General features: G+C 42.3%; 1 protein-coding gene across 1 annotated transcript; it reads right to left on the minus strand.

Moving 5' to 3' along the window:
• Positions 1-6,240: 6,240 nt before the first annotated feature.
• Positions 6,241-17,707, minus strand: RAB39A (RAB39A, member RAS oncogene family). Its single transcript, XM_068144770.1, has 2 exons — positions 17,250-17,707; positions 6,241-9,449 (listed from the first exon to the last, which is right to left on the minus strand). The coding sequence occupies exons 1-2, from the start codon at positions 17,570-17,572 to the stop codon at positions 9,023-9,025; spliced, it is 750 nt and encodes a 249-aa protein (XP_068000871.1). The 5' UTR covers positions 17,573-17,707; the 3' UTR covers positions 6,241-9,022.
• Between the last annotated feature and the right edge of the window lie 872 nt (positions 17,708-18,579).

Consider the following 18,579-nt stretch of genomic DNA (forward strand, 5'->3'; position numbering starts at 1 on the left):
CGTTTTATAGAAAAAAAATAATTTTGCTTTGTTAAAATATTTAGACTTAATCTAAAAATGGAGAAAATGTCATTGATCTTTTCTCACGAGTTAGGAATCCCAAGCGTTGATGCCATCTGTCTGGTCTTGCCTACTGTCACGCTGCCTGCTGCTGGGAACACAAGTGTGCCCTTTGTTTCTCCTGGGCATACAGTGAGGAATGGAATTTGAAGATAAATTAACATCTTAGAAGATAGGGACCCTGAAGTGTTAAAAAAGCTGTAATAACATGTTCAACAAATCTGCACACCAGAGAAGTTTTGATAATGCTGACTAAATATGGCCTGCAGCCCTATTAACTTGATAAATTAAGATAGCCATATTAAGACATTCTCTTAATTAAGAAGTAAAAAGGAGGTACTGAATAATTGCTAGCTTGATAAAGTTTCCAGCTTCTGAGTACTTCCATTAGTTTTTCATATTTTCCTTTGCTGTTATTATATTGTGATAGCTATACTATAAATGAGTATTCAGTATTCATTGCACATATGTAATGCATACAGCTATACAGTTGTATGTATCATATATAATTACACAATATAGATAGTTCTGGTTGTATTGTACTGTTGTACAACACTGCTAAAGTTACAAAGTCTCTAGCAAGGTCAGTAAAATGTGTGCAGCAGCCAATTTGCTTCCCAGTCTGCATACTATAGAATTATAGAATGGTCTGGGTTGGAAGGGTCATCTAGTCAAACCCCCTCTGCAGTAAGCAGGGGCATCCTCAACTAGATCAGAGTGCCCAGAGCCCTGTCAAGCCTCACCTTAAATATCCTCAGGAATGGGGCCCTAACCATCTCCCTGGCCAACCTGGGCCAGTGTTCCACTACCCCTATGGTAAAGAACCTGTTCCTAACATCCAATCTATATTTACTCTTCTCTTGTTTGAAGCCATTGCCCCTCATCCTATCACTACAGGCCTTTGTAAACAGTCTCTCTCCATCCTTCTTGTATGCCCGCTTCAGGTACTGGAAGGCCGCTATTAGGTCTCCCTGGACCCTCCTCTTTTCTGGGCTGAACAACCCCAGCTCCCTCAGCCTGTCTTCATAGCAGAGGCGCTCCAGCCCCCTGATCATTTTTGTGTCCCTCCTCTGGATCCGCTCCATCAGGTCCATGTTCTTCCTATATTGAGGGCTCCAGACCTGGATACAGTACTCCAGGTGAGGTCTCACAAGAGCAGAATGCAGTGGCGGAAATCACCTCACTGGATCTGCTGGCCACACATCTTTTGATGCAGCCCAGGATGTGATTTGCCTTATGGGCTGCAAGCACACACTGTCTACTCATGTCCAGCTTCTCATCCATCAGCACCCCCACATCCTTTTCTACAGGGCTGCTTTCTATCACCTCATCCCCTAGTCTGTATTGATAGTGAGGATTGTTCTGGCCCAGGTGCAGAAGTGGCTCTTGTTGAACCTCATGAGGTGCACCTGGGCCCAGCTCTCCAGCGTGTGCTCTGGATGACATCCTGTCCCTCTGGTGTATCGACACCACCACTCAGCTTGGTGTCATCTGCAAACTTGCTGGTGATGCACTCAATCCCACTGTCCCATTGGTAAAAATATTAAACAGTACAAGTCCCAAGACAGACCTCTGAGGGACACCACTTGTCACTGCTCTCCATCTGGACTTCAAGACTTCAAGGTTACAGCCATGTAAATATCAGAGAAATTGAGATACAGGCAAATATTCTATAGACTGTGATATGGAGGCAGTAGTTTCTAGGAGCCACTATTCCATGAATGGATTTATCCTCTTTTCCCCAAGCCCATTTAAAATGTGATTATTTTCAATTATTTGAGATTTTTTAGTTAGTTTCAATTTCTGTTGCATTTATTAAATTCTTTAATACATGTATGCTTGCCATTAATGCCACACTTCAGTGATGGTTTGAAACTGCTTTTGAGAAATCATTCAATTAGAAAGTAAACTAATGATAGAGAGCTTCATCTCAGTTCCCTTTGATGCAAAGATTAGAGTACAAAACCACACCACAAATCACTGGAATGTTATAATTGCAAGTTTTGTTGCTCAGCTAAATGATTAGGCTATTTTGAAATTACAGATTGCTCTATATTTTCACTGTTCATGCAAGCCTACCAAACACTGCCACAAAAATGTGCAAGTACATGGGACACAGCAGTGTCTAAGCACTTTCCATGGTCTAGTCTGCTCTAAGTACCCTTAGGAGGTACCCAGTAGTCATTGCTGTAATGTTTATGCATTTGGCCTTGAAGGGTCAGCAATGAAAGTCCTGAGTATAAGAGTTCTTGCATCCTGCCCAAATAGGTTCTTAAGCAGTAGCTATGAGTAGTGCTAGCCAAGGAATAAAGAGAACTCAAACACCTGAGAAGCAGCTGTATTTTTTCCTGATATATGGTCTGTTGCTTTCACTTAAAGCTGTTAAAGATTTTGGTATTTTAGCATCACCAGAACTTCCTATCCTGTGCATCTCAGTACGACCTCTTCATTCTTAGGCCAGAGTTGTCCTTTAGCTTACATAACTTATGTCTTCCTGATGTTTTTTTTTTCTTCTGTGATGTATTTTTAGGCCACAGTGCTATTCCCTCACAGTTTCCTTGTTGGAAAACTGCACTTTTTGCCCCGTGTTACACTGAGGATGATGTGGAGTGGTGCAGAGCAACTGTGTGCCAGCAGAAACTGCAGGAGGTGTTTTTGCTGAGACTGAATTCCTCTTGGGACATGGAGAAGCACATGGCATGTGTTAGGCAAAATGTGGCCATTGTTTTGTGCCCAAGCACAGAGTTGCAGAGAACCACTGTGGGGAATTACATCTCATCTAATTTTTCCTCTCCTAGCCTTTTCCAGACAGCTAGAAATTTACTGTTCCATTCACTCTGTGTACTCAGGGAGCTGTAGTTGGTCTGCAAAGCACGGTAGAGTGAAAAAGAATACAAGAAAAATTATAATGTCATGCACTGCTTTTCTGACACTTGTTCATATGTGCAGCTCTTTTCAGTAAGCTTTGTCTCTCTTTTGTTTTAAAAGTTTGTTGGGTTTTTTTTTGGTTGTTTTGTTTGTTTGTTTTCTGAGAATCAGACTGTTTTCCACAGAGAAAAAACCCCAATAAAATGAACAGTACTACTGTGAATTTCAATGGTCTGACTAACTGGAATTGAGACTAACATCTTCTAAACTTATGTCCTGGCATAGCTTGCTTGTTTAATGCATGTAACACCAGCTCCTCCCCAGAGGAGGCTTTTTCCCCTGAATAATGAGCAGTAATTATTTTAAATGAGCAAATTGATGTAAATCATGACTGAATAGCTAAACTATTTTCTTGGCGTTGAAAACATAACCAAAATGGACAATTCTGGAAAGTGCTGCAGAGCAGTGCCAGGCCTGCAATGTTTTTATTATTATGACTGAAATATTTTCCATAATTCTTCCCCTTGGTGTTAGTACCTTAATACTTAGCAACTACCACTAACATTTTAAACCATTGCTCTGCTTGCTGTCACACTGTAGTGCCAATCGTGACTTCTGGCAGTCTGTTCCTGCAAAGAAACCACACAGAGAAGGTAAAAGGGGGAGAAGCCTGCAACCTAGATGTAGTGCTGGCATAGAATTATACCCAACTGTTCCTCTTGGGTGGCAGTCCACAGAATTAACCAATCCTTAAGGGGACACTGGAGTTAGGGAGTCAACAGGCTGTGTCTCTGTGCTGACACCAGGTCCTCGGCATTTTCCTTTACCCCACAAGTCCTGTAACAGTGATGGAAATTTCTGTAGGGTCTAAAGGGCCCTGGAAGTTGTTAGTCTCACTGCTCCCCCAGGGCTGTGCAGGGATGGAAGAAATTATCTGTGTCTTGCTTTCCATCTTTATCTTGTGCATTAATTTCCCTGGTGACTGAGTTTATTGCTACAGGAGGCTCAGTCTGTTCCTCCACAGTTTTCATGGAGAAGGAAAAATCAATTTGCACTCAAGCAGATTTGAAGCCATAGCAATGAAGAATCACAATAATTGAACTACAGGTGAAACTTCAGCCTGTTTACCTATGCATTGCTTTTATTTAAAATACATAGAATTTCTTCTTGTTACTTTTACTGTTATGTTTCTGTAGAAGCTTTTTAGCTGCAAGGTGAGCCTTTAGCAGCCTGTAAAGGCAATCAGGGCTATTTTTAGTCTGAGCTGCCCTTGTAGCCTGTGAAGCTGCTGAAGGTTGGTGTCAGCTGGTTTACCGAACTGCTGCCATGGAGAAGTAGTCTTTCAGCAGATTACACACTGAGTGTCCATCCCTGAGTAGCTCAGGCCTAGCCTAAAATGTGACTTTGAGAAATGGGTGGTGGAATTGGCTGTTGCACAACTGTTTCCTGTCTCCCCAGAGACAAAAAAAGCCCACAGTGTATGTATTATATTTTTGGGGGTTCGTGCCGTCGCAATTTTATGATTCTATTTCCTGGATGCATTTGAGCCATGTTTGTGGTTCCACTGTTTGCCTGTGGGAGCAGCAACTCTGTGAAGAAAACTGATTATTCTGTGGAGTCCTGTGTCTACAGAGTTGGCTCTTGCACATTAGAAGTGCTACTTAGAAAAATATTTTGGGGTTTACAGAACCAATTTAAATTTCTTCACACATATGCTACACTCCCACTAATTAAGTATTATGCAAGGCAAATTGTCTTCAGGAACCTGCACAACTTCATAGTCTTTATATTATGCTCAACTGGGACGTCTTCAGTTGCACTACTTTCATCAGACTTCAACACTTACTGAAACAGGACAAACAATTCTGCCATATTCAGAAGTAAAACTCAGCTTTTCCACAGCTGTATTCACTTTGCAGGGGAAATACTGCTGAGTAAAATGACAGCATAGGTAGGTAGGTGGTTTTCAGAGGACAGCCTCATGGAACATAGCATTAAACCTGTACATGGAACTACTATTTGAAATGAGCTGGGAAATAAGTATGTGTGCATTAACAAGACACGTTTTTGTGAATGAATTTTGGCTGAATTATTCTAGTGTTAAATACATTCAATGATACCATTGTTATGCTCAGAAAAATGGGCTACCACATGCAGTACCAGAGCAAAGCATGATGACACAAATGCTGGGACTTTATTCTTTATACACAGACACACACACATATATGTATTTAATTTTCTTGTGCAATCCTATTTGTTTTTTTTAGGGAGAGTTGTATTTTATGGATTCCTCTTCTAGAATGTTAATTACTTCTGCTTATTTAAAATACTGCCTTTGGACTTTGAGAAATCAGCAACGCAAATGTTTGCTACTGACAATTGTGTTTTGATATGTAATGATTTCTTAAATGGTCAAGCATGTCTGTGGTGTGGTTCCATGCCCTCAGCCCTCCTTCTTTCTCTCCAAGGCTGAATGAAGGGCTGTTGAGATTGCTGTGCCCACTCTGGGTGCAGGGCATGGATAAAGGCTTGAAGGAGCTGTTGTCGTGGGGTCTACAGCTTGGGGAAAAATGCTCTCCCTGGATATTAATTGTGCAAAAAGAGGGCAATGAAGTGAGTATTCTATAAGCAAGCTGAAGCACTAAGACTGAAACATCTATGAGTGCAGTGCCTCTACCTATCTTTAGGTTAGGCATCTTTGGTATCAGTAGCAGTTTGGGTGTGGCAGAAGGGATCTCAGCACAGAGCAACTGCAGTGTACTTGGGTGCTCAGACAAGCCTGTATTATTTTCTTGGTTGATTCCTAAGGTGTGTGGCTGTGTTCTGCTTCTCACACAGGACAGATACACAGATACCACTATAAGCAAGCCAAAATATCTGAAGCACTAATGTGTAAAATATTTAGATGACTAGGGGAAGATAATTATTATTTTTTTTTTATCAAACTCAAAATAAAAGCAATGAAAGCTTAAACATTCTAGGAGTCCAAACCAATACTTTATATCCATTCATTTGCCACGCCTATGAATCCAAATGCAAACTGTGTTTAGTATTTTAACAGCTTCTTCCTTTTCCTAACTGTAATTTACCACACATCAATCTGCAAAGTTGTGATGTTTTCTTAACAAATGATTTCTACTCACTAATTTGGCTGCCAAATTCAGAGTACTGTAATTTCTGGAAATTTCATTCTGATATCTGTATCTGCCCTTTCTTGGGGGGAAAAAAAGACTATACATACACTGAAATATAATCCATTTTATGGCCTCTTCAAGCTGTACTGCAAAACACCTGAAAACAAAATCATGGATATCAGAGAAAAAAAAATCAGTTTATCAGACATTTCTATTAACTGCAAATGTGTAGTGAGAAGGTACAGTAGTGATTTAATATATCATCAGGACAGACAACACTTGAATGTACAAGTTAATCTACATATTTAGAAATTACAAATAAGATAACCATGTGCACAGTACTTCAAAATGCAGTGAAGTGAACTTCTATTTGCATTGACAATGCCAGTTCCTTACACAGTTGAATCTAGTTAAAAGCTCTATTCCCAGTGTACTAAAAGTGGCACTACAGGTACAGTATTGACAGCAGAGGTCATTAAGGCTTTGTCTAATGATTGTTTATTCCTCTGTGCATACCTCCCCTCCACTCCCTTCTCCCTGTCCCTTCTCCCACAATACACCTCATTTTTTTTCATACAGAATGAAAAGTTTGTTGCTCCAGAGTATTCAGGAAGAAAAGTTTAAGATAAAAGATTTTAACCTGAAAGTAATGAAATGTGTAATGAAATGTAGATTCACAGTAATAGCAATACCTGGTACTTAGAAAGCTGGGGTTTTTTTTTGGCATGGCAGAAGAAACCAGTATCCACATCCCATAGTGCTAAACACTCTACAACAGGTAGTATACACAAAGAAAAGAGTCCAGACTGCAGATCACAGTCAGGTTGGGTCTCAGCAGTCTTTGTGAAATTCAGGAAGAACAATCATCTCTGCTTTTGAGATACAGAAGGTGAGGCACAGAAAACATAAATGCCTTGCTCAGAAACACCAGTGAACCAGTTGGAGACTTTGGGTCTGTTGACTCCCCAGCTGCCAATTTATTCGTTGGCCCATTCTCTTAAACAGCTAAGACAAGATCTGAGATATACAACATGGGCCTAGTATCGTGGCAGAATCAATGTAAAATGCATACAGCCTGATTCTGCACTACCTTTTGGCATACAGCCTGATTCTGCACTACCTTTTGGCATCTGTAATCACATTTACTTTGTAAAGAGGGCCTAAAATGCCCTCAAATTTGGTGTAAACAATTAATATATGTGGTTTAATAGAGAATCAGGTTCATGACAATTACTTTGTGGCATGCTGAGGCTAGACTTAACCAACCATTTTAATTGCTAATGAATTAAGGCTGATTCCTGTTAATATATTAAGGCCTCTGTATAACAGCCATAACTGTGCCTCAGTGCAAGTGAGACTCAAGCTATTGAAAAAAATAACCTTTCAGTTCCCTTTGAAGTCAGTAATTTTAGGAGCCCTAAATGAATAAAACAACTGGAACCAAAAACCTGTCTTTATAGTGTGGAATATTTACAGTAGGATTGTAGAAAGACCTAAAAGTAATCTGAGGGAAAACCAATTACATGTTTGTTGAAGAAAAAAGTTAGATAAGACTCATTGCTTGGTCTTGAATATGGAGAATTGTAACACAGTAATACACTGTCATTTGATGGTAACTGGTTTGATGTTTTGTGGTTGTGAGTAAGCCCATCTAAATTGTAGGTGCTTATCAAGTCTGGACATCAAGTCATCTTGTCATACTACTACAATAAAATAGAAATAGACTTATTTGGTATTTAAGTGCTAGACACATAGGGCACAGTTTGCATAAAGCTAGTGTGTATTATAGTCAGAGGAATAGGAACATGACCTCAAGCTCAGTACAATGCTACATGATCACATATTTCTCCTATTATTATTGTTATTAAAAGCTATTATGTGTTGCTTTCTTAGAATAGACGTTCTCCAGTTATGCTCTCTGTAGCCAAACATTATTCTAGACATTCTCTCCTCTCCACTCAATTCCTGACAGCTTTAGTTTCAAAACCTTCAGGCTTCAGACAGTAGTTTAACATTTGCTGGCTGAGAATAAAACAATCCTTGCTCTATTCAGATTTAAGGCCTGGGTCCCCATGGGTTGCAGCACTTTTACTTCCAGTTAGAAGTAGATTAAATTTTTAAAGCTAATATGGAATTTGTTTGTGTAAATTAACATAATTCTCTAGGCATCTGTGTGGCTATGATGATTACCAGCTGACAATCTGGCCACCAAAATGTAATTCCAGTGGTTGAGAATGCTGTTTTTGCATACAAGTCAAATACCAGCTGGATCATACATGATGTTACATTTAGCTTCATTTGCAATGAAAATATTTCAGTATAAACTTCATTGCCAGTATTACTCACTTTTGCATACAAGTAAATCCTCTTCTCTAAAACATTCTTTTTCTTTAGTAAGGCTCGTATTCATAGTCGTATCAAAAGTGTCTGCTATTGGAGCAATCTTTCAGCTTGCTTTCTTTAGTCATCTTTATTATGAAATCCTACAGCATTCTAAACTGTGATGGTCATTAGCAACCCTGTACTTGAGTAAAGAATCACATTTAGAAAAGTGTAATATTTTCTTGTCCAAAACTAAGGCAAGATGAATGAAAGCAATGAGCTCATCTGATCCTCACTGAGAACTGACTTGAAAACAGCATTCAAAATACAAAGCTCGAGAGAGGATGTAGCCCCAATGACTCCTGCACTTTCTCAGTGTCTTGCTATAGGATTAATTTTTCATTCAGCAATACATGATTTCTTTTCCTGAAGACCACACAATGTTGTACTCTGAAAAGCAAAAAAAAAGCACTTAAACTTTTATGAAGTTATGACCTAGACAAAAGGATACAAAACCAAATTACCGTTCTATGATTCAGCTATGTCATGATCTAATACTGCTTCAGAATTATTATTCTGTCATGTAGGTTGGCATCATCTTCTGAACACTCAGTTGTTCTCTTTGGCATGCTACAAATTCAGCAGATGCACTGTCTTCTGGGCTTCACAGCTTCTTCTGATGAATGTACAACATTTGGAACAAAGCCGCTCTTGACACCTTCCCATCCATCTTGTATCGTGATTTCTCCCTTTTTCACAAGTTCATAGATGTCTCGTGTAAGAATTGTAAAGGACTCTTCAACATTCGTGGCATCTTTTGCTGAAGTTTCTATGTATTTCATACCACAGTCAGATGACAGTTTTTCAGCTTCTTCTCTTGTAACTTCCCGCTGTGACACCAAGTCACATTTATGTCCTACTAGCAGAAACACAATCTGAAAGGGCTGCACATGCATTCTTGCTTCTTCTAGCCAGTCTTTCACGTGCTCAAAAGACCTTCGGTTTGTGATGTCAAACACCAGTAAGCCACCCACAGAATTGCGGTAGTAAGAGCGTGTTATTGATCTGTGAAGGCAAGAAAGAGAGCAAAATTAAAACACATTTTCTCTTTATCCTTAAATACATCACTTTTCCATGTGGCAATGGGGTTTTATCTCCTACAAGTCTCATGACATAGCTTTGCCTTTTAGGAAAACTGATCAGAACTGACCAATTTATCTTCTAGACACAAATGTTCCTTTTTCATTGCTTTTTTTTCATACATTCAAAAGTTACTTTGTAAACTGTGGCACATGTTCACAGAATTAAAAAAACCCACATCTATATTTGTCAAATACTTGTTGGTGCTAAAGTCTGAGTCATTCAGTTTTCTACAAACATGCCCTTTGCTTTGTTCTAATCAGTTATTGCAAACTGAAGTACGTAGGCAAATGTTGAGAAACCTGGAGCCTAAGCTTGCCAACGACAAGTTCCTCATAGAAAAATTCCTTGGGAGAAAAGTTTGTGCAGATAATCACAATTCTTTGTGCTTGTGGAAGTCATCAGGTAGCAGACTAAGAAATGAAACTCCTAAACAAGACTGTAAACAAGTAACTGAGTTGGGCAAACACACACTTGTTAGAGCATCGGCAGGGAACACTTCTACTTGGATGATAGGTTGGAAGCGATGATCTTGAAGGTCTCTTCCAACCTGGTCTATTCTTCTATTCTATTCTATTCTATTCTATTCTATTCTAGTCTAGTCTAGTCTAGTCTAGTCTAGTCTATTCCATTCCATGCCATGGCATTCCATTCCATTCCATTCCATTCCATTCCATTCCATTCCATTCCATTCCATTCCATTCCATTCCATTCCATTCCATTCCATTCCACTTCCAACACCTCTCTCACACAGAGTTTCAAAAGCTCTTCATAACTGCATTTACTCTTTTTATTTGGTCACAAGACTTCTGTGACTGGCAAGGGTTATTTTCTACTTTTGAGCCCTCTGTGTTGCAAAGAATTCACTGGAAGGAATATTGGAAGAAGGAAGCCTCTAGTTGAAAAGACTTTCAATACACTCTAGATGAAAAAAATATTTGTTAGAATGTAGAAAGAAAGAAGGATATGGGGTTAAAAATACTGTGTACAGTCCTGGCCCCCTCAGTTTAGGAAAGATGTTGAGTTGCTGGAACGTGTACAGAGAAGGGCAACAAAGCTGGAGAGAGGCCTTGAGCACAAGCCCTATAAGGAGATGCTGAGTGACCTGGGGTTGCTTAACCTGGAGAAGAGGAGGCTCAGAGGAGGCCTTACTGCTGTCTACAACTACCTGAAGGGAGGTAGTAGATGGGTGGGGGCTGGTCTCTTCTCCCAGGCAGCCAGTACCAGAACAAGAGGACACAGTCTCAAGCTGCACCAGGGGAGGTTTAGGCTGGATGTTAGGAAGAAATTCTTCACAGAAAGAGTGATTGGCCATTGGAATGTGCTGCCCAGGGAGGTGGTGGAGTCACCATCACTGGAGGTGTTTAAGAAGAGACTGGATGGGGTGCTTGGTGCCATGGTTTAGTTGATTAGACAGTGTTGGATGAGAGGTTGGACTCGATGATCTCAAAGGTCTTTTCCAACCTGGTTAATTCTATTCTTTCTATTCTATTCTATGCTATGCTATGCTATGCTATGCTATGCTATGCTATGCTATGCTATATCATCATCTCTAATCATGAGCAATAGAGGAGGATGGAGAAGGTGAGAAGCAACATTTTAAAGGAAGTGACAGACTACCAAGGAGCAGACACTAGCACTAGGATAAATACATTTGTAAATACCAACTGAAATGAGATGCACAATCTCTATTGACAATCAGTATTTGAAATTATAATTTAGCTAAGTATTATTTATCTTATGATTATGAAGGGGATGCAGCCTCAAAAACTCTTGGAATCAGTTTGAACTGTGCACTGTAACATTATCTTTCTGTAGCTCCCTCCAATTTTCAGTTCATCGCATTTCATAGAGTGTTTTATAACAAATTGAACATAGAGATATAATTAGCAGCAGCAAGCATATGACAGATAGGTAAGTGCACAGCTAGATAAGGTTTAGATTTGCTGGCATATCTGAATTCATTTAGCCACAGCAAATGGCATTTGAAATGGTTTTTAGACAATGGGGAGGGGCTGTTTGTCCTAATGTTGAGGAAAATCTTTTCTATGTTCCCAGCAATAGTCCATGGAGTATCTCTCAGAACAGTTAAAATCTGAAAACAACAGAATCTTATCCTCAGATTAATTTAAATAGCCCCAATATGAATAATGATTTGTGGTTTTGCAAAATGATTTAAGACCATAAATGAGAGGTGCCACATTTTGTGAAGTATTAAATAAAGGCGTCATAAAGATCTGTTTCAGGGTTTTGTCAGCATTTTGGTTTTGCTGTAGAGCAGTTGCAAACAGAAATGAATACATTCAAATAATACATCTGGTTCGAGAAAGCTGAAGTGGGTGACAAAAATGGGATTTGATTTGGAGAAGTGGAAGCTAATGCAACCTATTTTAATTAAAAAGCAAACCAAACCCAACAACCAAACCAAACCCTTGGAAACAGATATGCCAAAGAAAATGTATTAACCAGGGAAGAAAATAAGTTAGTACTGAAAATGCAGTGCATTCTTTACCAAGCACTTCTATATAGATTGATATATATTGTGTACCTATGAACTACAGTACTGAAAAGCAGCCCTCCTTGTGTATTGGATGCTCCATGCAGCAGTCAGTACCCTCATCTGTTGTAACTCACTTCTGCAGAGAGATGCTAATCAACACAAGCTGATGGTCTAAGCCATTAGATTTAATTATGTATGTGTAGTGCCTATAGTGCTGATTAAAAAGCATCTCTAACTTTGGGCTGTGCTTTGCCCCTGTACACCGCACTGGTTAGGCCACACTGGGGCATTGTGCTTGAGTCCTGTATCCAGTTCTGGGCTCCTCAGTTTAGGAAAGATGTTGACTTGCTGGAACATGTCCAGAGAAGGGCAACAAAGCTGGTGAGGGGTTTGGAACACAAGCCCTGTGGGGAGAGGCTGAGGGAGCTGGGGTTGCAAAGATCTTATCTGTATTCCATGGAAGACTGAACAAATCCTGAGCAAGACTCAGTGAGCTTTGGTCTCCAGAAGTCCCTCAAGATGAAAGTAGAGGACAACAGAATACTCAGAACAATACAAAGACTCCATTAGAGATAGGTAGAGTAGAGATAGATACCAGAGTAGGTACCATAGACAAAATTAGACTGGCCATTCTTGTGTTCTTTTATAAGCAGGGAATCCACTTACATGATTATATACACTTTGGTAAATGCTGAAAGATGAGACTCAAGGCAAAATGAAATTTTTAATTCCCTTATTGTTTTCACTTTTTGACCATATGGAAAAAACCCTAGGCCCCTGCAAGTTTTTCAAGTCAGGATCAGGAATTGGTGACAGGTCAGGTTTGATGTAGTCCAACTTATTCATAAAGGATGTTCACATTTCCATTTCTCAAATTATCCCCTTGCAGATCCTAAATCCTTGTTGAAATGATGGCTTCTCATGTAAACTTTGGTTTAGCTAATTAATGTCTGTGAAGGGAATGTCTCACTTGAGCACTATGATTAATGCTCTGTAGAGAGGGAGGCAGAGGGCAGTACTTCCTTTAGTAGAGGCAAAGCCTCAACTTAGGAACAGGCTGGGGTTAGGGTGTAAAAATAATGGCTGAAGAGCAGCCTGTCTTATAAAACTGGAGAGACAGCAATGAAGCTTGCCGTGTCCCTCCAGGAAACTTAAAGAGGAGGTGCTGGCTGCAAGTTGCAAAACTTCAGATTTAGAATCTGGCAAATGTGCCCCTGACTCTGAACAAAAGAGGGACCAAAATCTTAAATCCATCTTTGCATCTGTCTTTCCTCATGTGTCTTAACCTCTCTGCCTAAACCACTTTGATTTTCTTCTGTTCCTTTTTGTCCAGTACTTTCTTGATGTCCCCGCTCTCAGCATCTCTTTCACAGAAGACTCTGAACCCTTGTCCAGGCAACAGCTAATCAAAGTGCCCAAACCAATGTGTCTACCAGGGCCTTCATTCAAGGTGCAAGGTGGTATTTCAGGACAGAGTTTTTCTGCTTCCTATGGCTCCAGTAAATGGAAAGAAACAACCCTCCTATGTAGGAGAGGTGACTGTAACCCCTTGGTGATTGTGCAGCTCCTCTTGTAGGCTGGAGCATGCATGTCATGCCAGCCACTGATGATGGGTGTGCTACAGCCTCCAGTCAGCCCACACGTTATATGTGAAGTATTACACAAGTTTTGGCTGAGAATTGGCATAAGAATTGGCATAAATATTATTGAAAAGGTAATTCATTTGATAGAAATAAAAAGAGACTGCACAGCTCCTTATCTGTGCTGTTGTGAAATATGCACTGTTCTAGCATTCTCAGGACTATCCTAAGTTTTTCAGCAAGACTACTTGAATGAAAAACTTTTGCTCATTTCATATAATGCTAAATGTAAAGGGTTGGAGAAAATTGGGTTTTTCCTTATTAGAACATGTTAACAAGTAAGACTGCACTAAGTTTTAAAAGGGAACCACAACACTTTGATATTGAATGCTGTAAGGTTTCTCCAGATGTTTCTGTACTCGAAAATTGCTGAAGGTGAGACTGCTCTTCAAGAAGTTGTAGGTTGTGATGCACAATAATGCTATGTTAGAATGCTTTTCCAAAGGATAACTTTTTAGTCTAATTTGGAACATTTGTTAAATGCAGATCCTAGATTATTTTGTTAATTATGACTTTCCATGTAGGTTATATATTGGTTCTGCTAATTCGTTCTGCCCACACTACCATTATGGAAAAGGAAAATACTATCTAGAACAGAAGTCATTCTCTTATCTAAATCTTATATTCAAGATGTCAGACCTTAATACTCTCAAGAAAGACCTTGGTAAAATGATGGCCACTGAACAACTGCTTCTGAAAATGAATGAGAAGCTGTATTAATCACATCAAACTATGGCTTTAGGGTGACATATAAGACACAGGGTTTCTATCTCATTATGATCTTACTGATCTTTACCAGATGAACCAAACTTTCACTAAAAGCTTTACCTGATTTTGAAGACTTAGTTTTATGTTGTGACTAAAAACTACATAATAATGGTATTAATTCTGAAAATGCAGGTTGCTTACTCAAAAGGAAGAATAAGGGTAGTGTTCTGTTTGCAAGCCCTGTGTTAGAAACAGAATGTAGCTAATATCATAGACTGCTAAAAGAGTGGGCTAATATAATTGGGGCATCCTTACAATGGTTTGCCCCTATACTCTTGAACTCTCAGCACCACTACCAAGGACTTTATATCCTTGGAAGTTTCAAGATTTAAATATATTGTTGGCTTTAAATACAGGAAAATCAATCAAACAAACAAAATTACAGCAAAGCAGACAATGTGAAACACAGCCAAAGCAGCACGGTGGCACCTAGCACAATGGGAGATTCTGCTTAGTGATGCCTTACTGATGTCAAAGTAAATACAGCCAGTAACTGCCCTGTCTGAGCTCAGAAGAAGTAAACTGCCCAGCACCAGTGTTTGCAGATTACTCATCCTTCTTGTGGAAGTGGTGAGAATGACTTTAAGAAGTGATGCAAACAGTGCATGTCAGTGATGATTTCTAAGGCCATGCATAAAGTCCAGTTCAAATACAGCAGCATCATCAATGAACTAGACACACGTAACAATTTATCCCAAACAGTTTCTCCAATAAAATAAGTGCTCTCTTTCACGAGAGCATGACAGCAGGTGTAACACACCTTAATTTTACCCTGGGAATGTTCCTAATACCTGGGACCAAAATAAGGGGGTTACTCTGCAGCCAGTAGTTTGCCCTACCCAGGGAACTTCTCATGGAGCTTTACATCCTTCAGTGTCCCGGTGCAACTGAACCAGAGCAGAACTGAGAATCACAACTGCAAGCTGCTTGACATTCCACAAAATTAGATTGCTTCTTGGGATAATTAGTTCTTCCCCAAGACTGTCTTTGCTTGTGATGTGTAGTCTTCTCCATCAGCAGAAAACAGAATGTGCAAGATTTTAATCTGTGGTGTATAATTTAGTTCAATATATATAAGTAATTTGAGTAGGTGTAAAACAGGCTATACAATAAATGCTATGATATTTTGTACACCAAATGACAAGAAACTCTTAGCAGAAAACCAAACACAGACATTTAAAACTCCTTCCTTCAGTTCCTATTTTCTGGGTATTAGAAAAATCAGATGTTTTAAAGGATTTTAAAGGCATAGCCTAAAACTACCACAATACTAATGGTAAGTTTAAAAGCAGCTGGCTGCATGACTCATCACTGTATATCCCCTGAGCATTCCTGTGTTAAAGGTTGGCTATAATTTGATTTAAAACTTATGCAAAACTCCCAGCATTTACATTACTTTCAAAGTGCCTTGTCACTGGCCATCTCAGCAAATTCAAAATAAAGAGCTTATACATTCTCAGTCACTTGCTTCCAAGTATTTTACCAATTCTTTGCTGGAGAGCACAATGAAGATGAAAAACGCTAAGAGCTTGCTATTGTCGCTGTTAATTTCTTTGCTAACCCCTTCAGAGACCTGCCTGCAAAAATACCTACGAAGTTGTGACTCATGCAAACCCAGAAAAGATCTTTATTGTTTCACTGTAGTGCTTATTATTGGGGAGGGGGGAAAAAGATAAAGGCTGTTGCTCCCTGGTAAGGCAGTGAAATTTCACCTCTTCATCTGAGTGTGAGAATCTGAACAACTGTTGCAGCAGAACATAAAACAATCTATCCTGGACAGTGAAGAGACCCATTTCAACCTGACTGCTAGTGTCCCAGTAACAAGTGTGTAGGTCAGATAGTGTGTAGATGGGTTACATATTAGCCTTCCACTTGAGTTCATACCTCCTGAACCCCAAGTCCAAACTAAAATCCATACACAAAAGTGGCAAGCATAGAGATGGAACAGAGCCATGGGATTGAGTGAGGGATAGCACCAGTTTGTATGTGGGGAATGACCATGACTCTTTTGGGGCAGGAAGAGAGGGTAGTTTTACTGTTTGTCACAGAGAGGAGAAAGGTGAGGATTTAATACTCAGTGCAGTATTCAAGCCAGTTTAGTTACATTATAAATGATAGCGGTATTAGTGAAGGCTCCTGGCAACCATCAGTGCAGAGCAGGTGCAAAAGGCAGATAAAACACTCATAAGGGACTGTAGCTGGCTGTCAGTGGCTTCTGCACTGCCAAGGCTGCACTGGTGCTTGCAGTGCTGCTGTGCTGGAAGCAGGATGAGCAGGGAGGTGGCTTGGTCCCTCCAGACTGCATGGGAGTAAGAGTTATGGGAGAGGGAAATACTGCAGAGGAGGATGAGTTCGGAGGTGATGACAAAGTACGAAATGCAGAGCGAAGCAGGGACTTCCTGCTGCAAAGAAATACAAAAATGCAGAGGACCAGTACCCTAGGTCCAGCAAGGATGGGGGAAGAGATAAAGGATAAGGCCACTTGTTACCCCCTATTGTGAGCTGGGGTGGGTGTCAAAGGAAAGGTTCTAAAGGAGAAAGCTCCTGGGGAGGAACTGGTGGACAGTGAGGCGAGAAGGATAGTGGGCCCTGGGGATGGGGAAGACTGGCAAGCGATGGCAGGCTGTTTTGGGCCACAGCAGCCAGCTGGGTGCAGTGAGGTGTTCTAGAGGGTAAGGCAAAGTCCCTGGGTCAGGAGCCGTGTCGGAGCGCTGGGAGGGTGGCGGGGGCCGGGGCTGTGGATAGGGTGTGCCCGTGGGCCGGCGGATTTGGGGGTCGGGTGGGAGTGGGTAGAGGGGTAGATCTCAGCTCCTGTACCTGAATCGCTCCTGCCCTGCCGTGTCCCAGAGCTGCAGCTTTACCCTCTTGCCCGGCTCGATCTCCACCAGCCGGGAGAAGAAGTCCACCCCCACAGTGGGGTCAGAGTGCAGCGGCCCCGGGAAGCGGCCCTCGGTGAAGCGATGCAGGAGGCAGGACTTGCCCACGGTGGAGTCGCCCAGCACGATCAGCCGGAACTGGTAGATCCAAATCGCCGCGTCCATGGCGGCCCCGGCCTGGCTCGGCTCCGCCTTGGGGCTCTTCCTGGGGCTCCTGCGCGGCAGGTGCCTGCACCGCGCTCCGATCGCCCCAACGCCCGGCATCGGCGCAGCTGGCGGGCGGAGAGTGCGCGGGGCCCGGGGAGCCGCAGCCGCGGGTGGAGGACGAGACCGCCGTGTTGGCCACGCCGGGCAGGGCGGCGGCGGCCGGGCGGAGGCCGGGTCTCCCCGCGCCTGGCTCCCGGTGTCTGCCTGGGCCGGGCGGGGCGCGGCGGGGCGGAGCGGGCGGCGCCTGCGGGCGCTGTCCCTTCAGCACCGCGCTGCCCGGCTCCCGCCCCCGGGCCTCGGCTCCGCGCCCCCGCCCCGGCTGCCGCTGGCCTTCCCACCGCGGGGTGAGCGGCGGGGCCCGCCTCTCCCTCCCGCGCTGCGGCCGAGCCGCCCGCCGGGGCCTCCCACCGTGCCGTCATTTGCGCGGCGAGACGGGCCCTCCCCCTCGGCGCGGCGGGCAGAGCGGGCAGGCAGCCCGACCCCTCGCCCGCCGCCCACACCATGGCAGGTCTGCGGAAGGCTCCGTCGGTTGCCCGCCGTCGTGCCGCGGCGAGGACGCTGCCCTGCAGCCGCAGCCCATGTCCAGAGTCCAGCTCAGCCGGCAGAGCAGCTCCTCCCGTGAGCAACAGGTGTAGGGATGGGCAAGGAGAAGGGGAGTGCAGGGTGGGGCTGAAACTAGGCCCTCCTGGACAAGCAGAAGAGAGAGAACAATGCTGCTAGAGCGTGGGATTTGCAAAGAAGAGTGGGTGCAGAAAGCAAATGACCGGGAAGGAGCAGAGGAATAAGGTCGGCAGGTGAAAAGGGTCAGGGAGCTGAAAAGCAGCTTGCCTTGTTGAGGGGTATCTGGTCAGGGACTGCCCACACGAGTGCAAGCTGGAAAAGAAACACTGTGACAAGTGCCAAGTGGTAAAGTCTGACTCAGCACGTGGAAAAGGGGATAAAGGAGAACTGGATATTCCTAGAAAGAACCATGCCAACTGTATTGAGAAAAGGTGAAATACTGAAAATGACAGGGACATGCACGCTTCATTTTGCAGTGGAACAACCTTCATGTATCGGGCCTT

This window comes from Melanerpes formicivorus, unplaced genomic scaffold (genome assembly GCF_026170545.1).
Source record: "Melanerpes formicivorus ecotype bairdi unplaced genomic scaffold, bMelFor1.0.p_v2 SCAF_1, whole genome shotgun sequence".
Classification (NCBI taxonomy): domain Eukaryota; kingdom Metazoa; phylum Chordata; class Aves; order Piciformes; family Picidae; genus Melanerpes; species Melanerpes formicivorus.

Coding starts and splice junctions, on each gene's coding strand:
- RAB39A (XM_068144770.1), bottom strand. CDS start 17,572: ATGCCGGGCGTTGGGGCGATCGGAGCGCGGTGCAGGCACCTGCCGCGC. Junction 9,450..17,249: donor GCAGGGCAGGAGCGATTCAG/GTACAGGAGCTG, acceptor TTGCCTTCACAG/ATCAATAACACGCTCTTACT.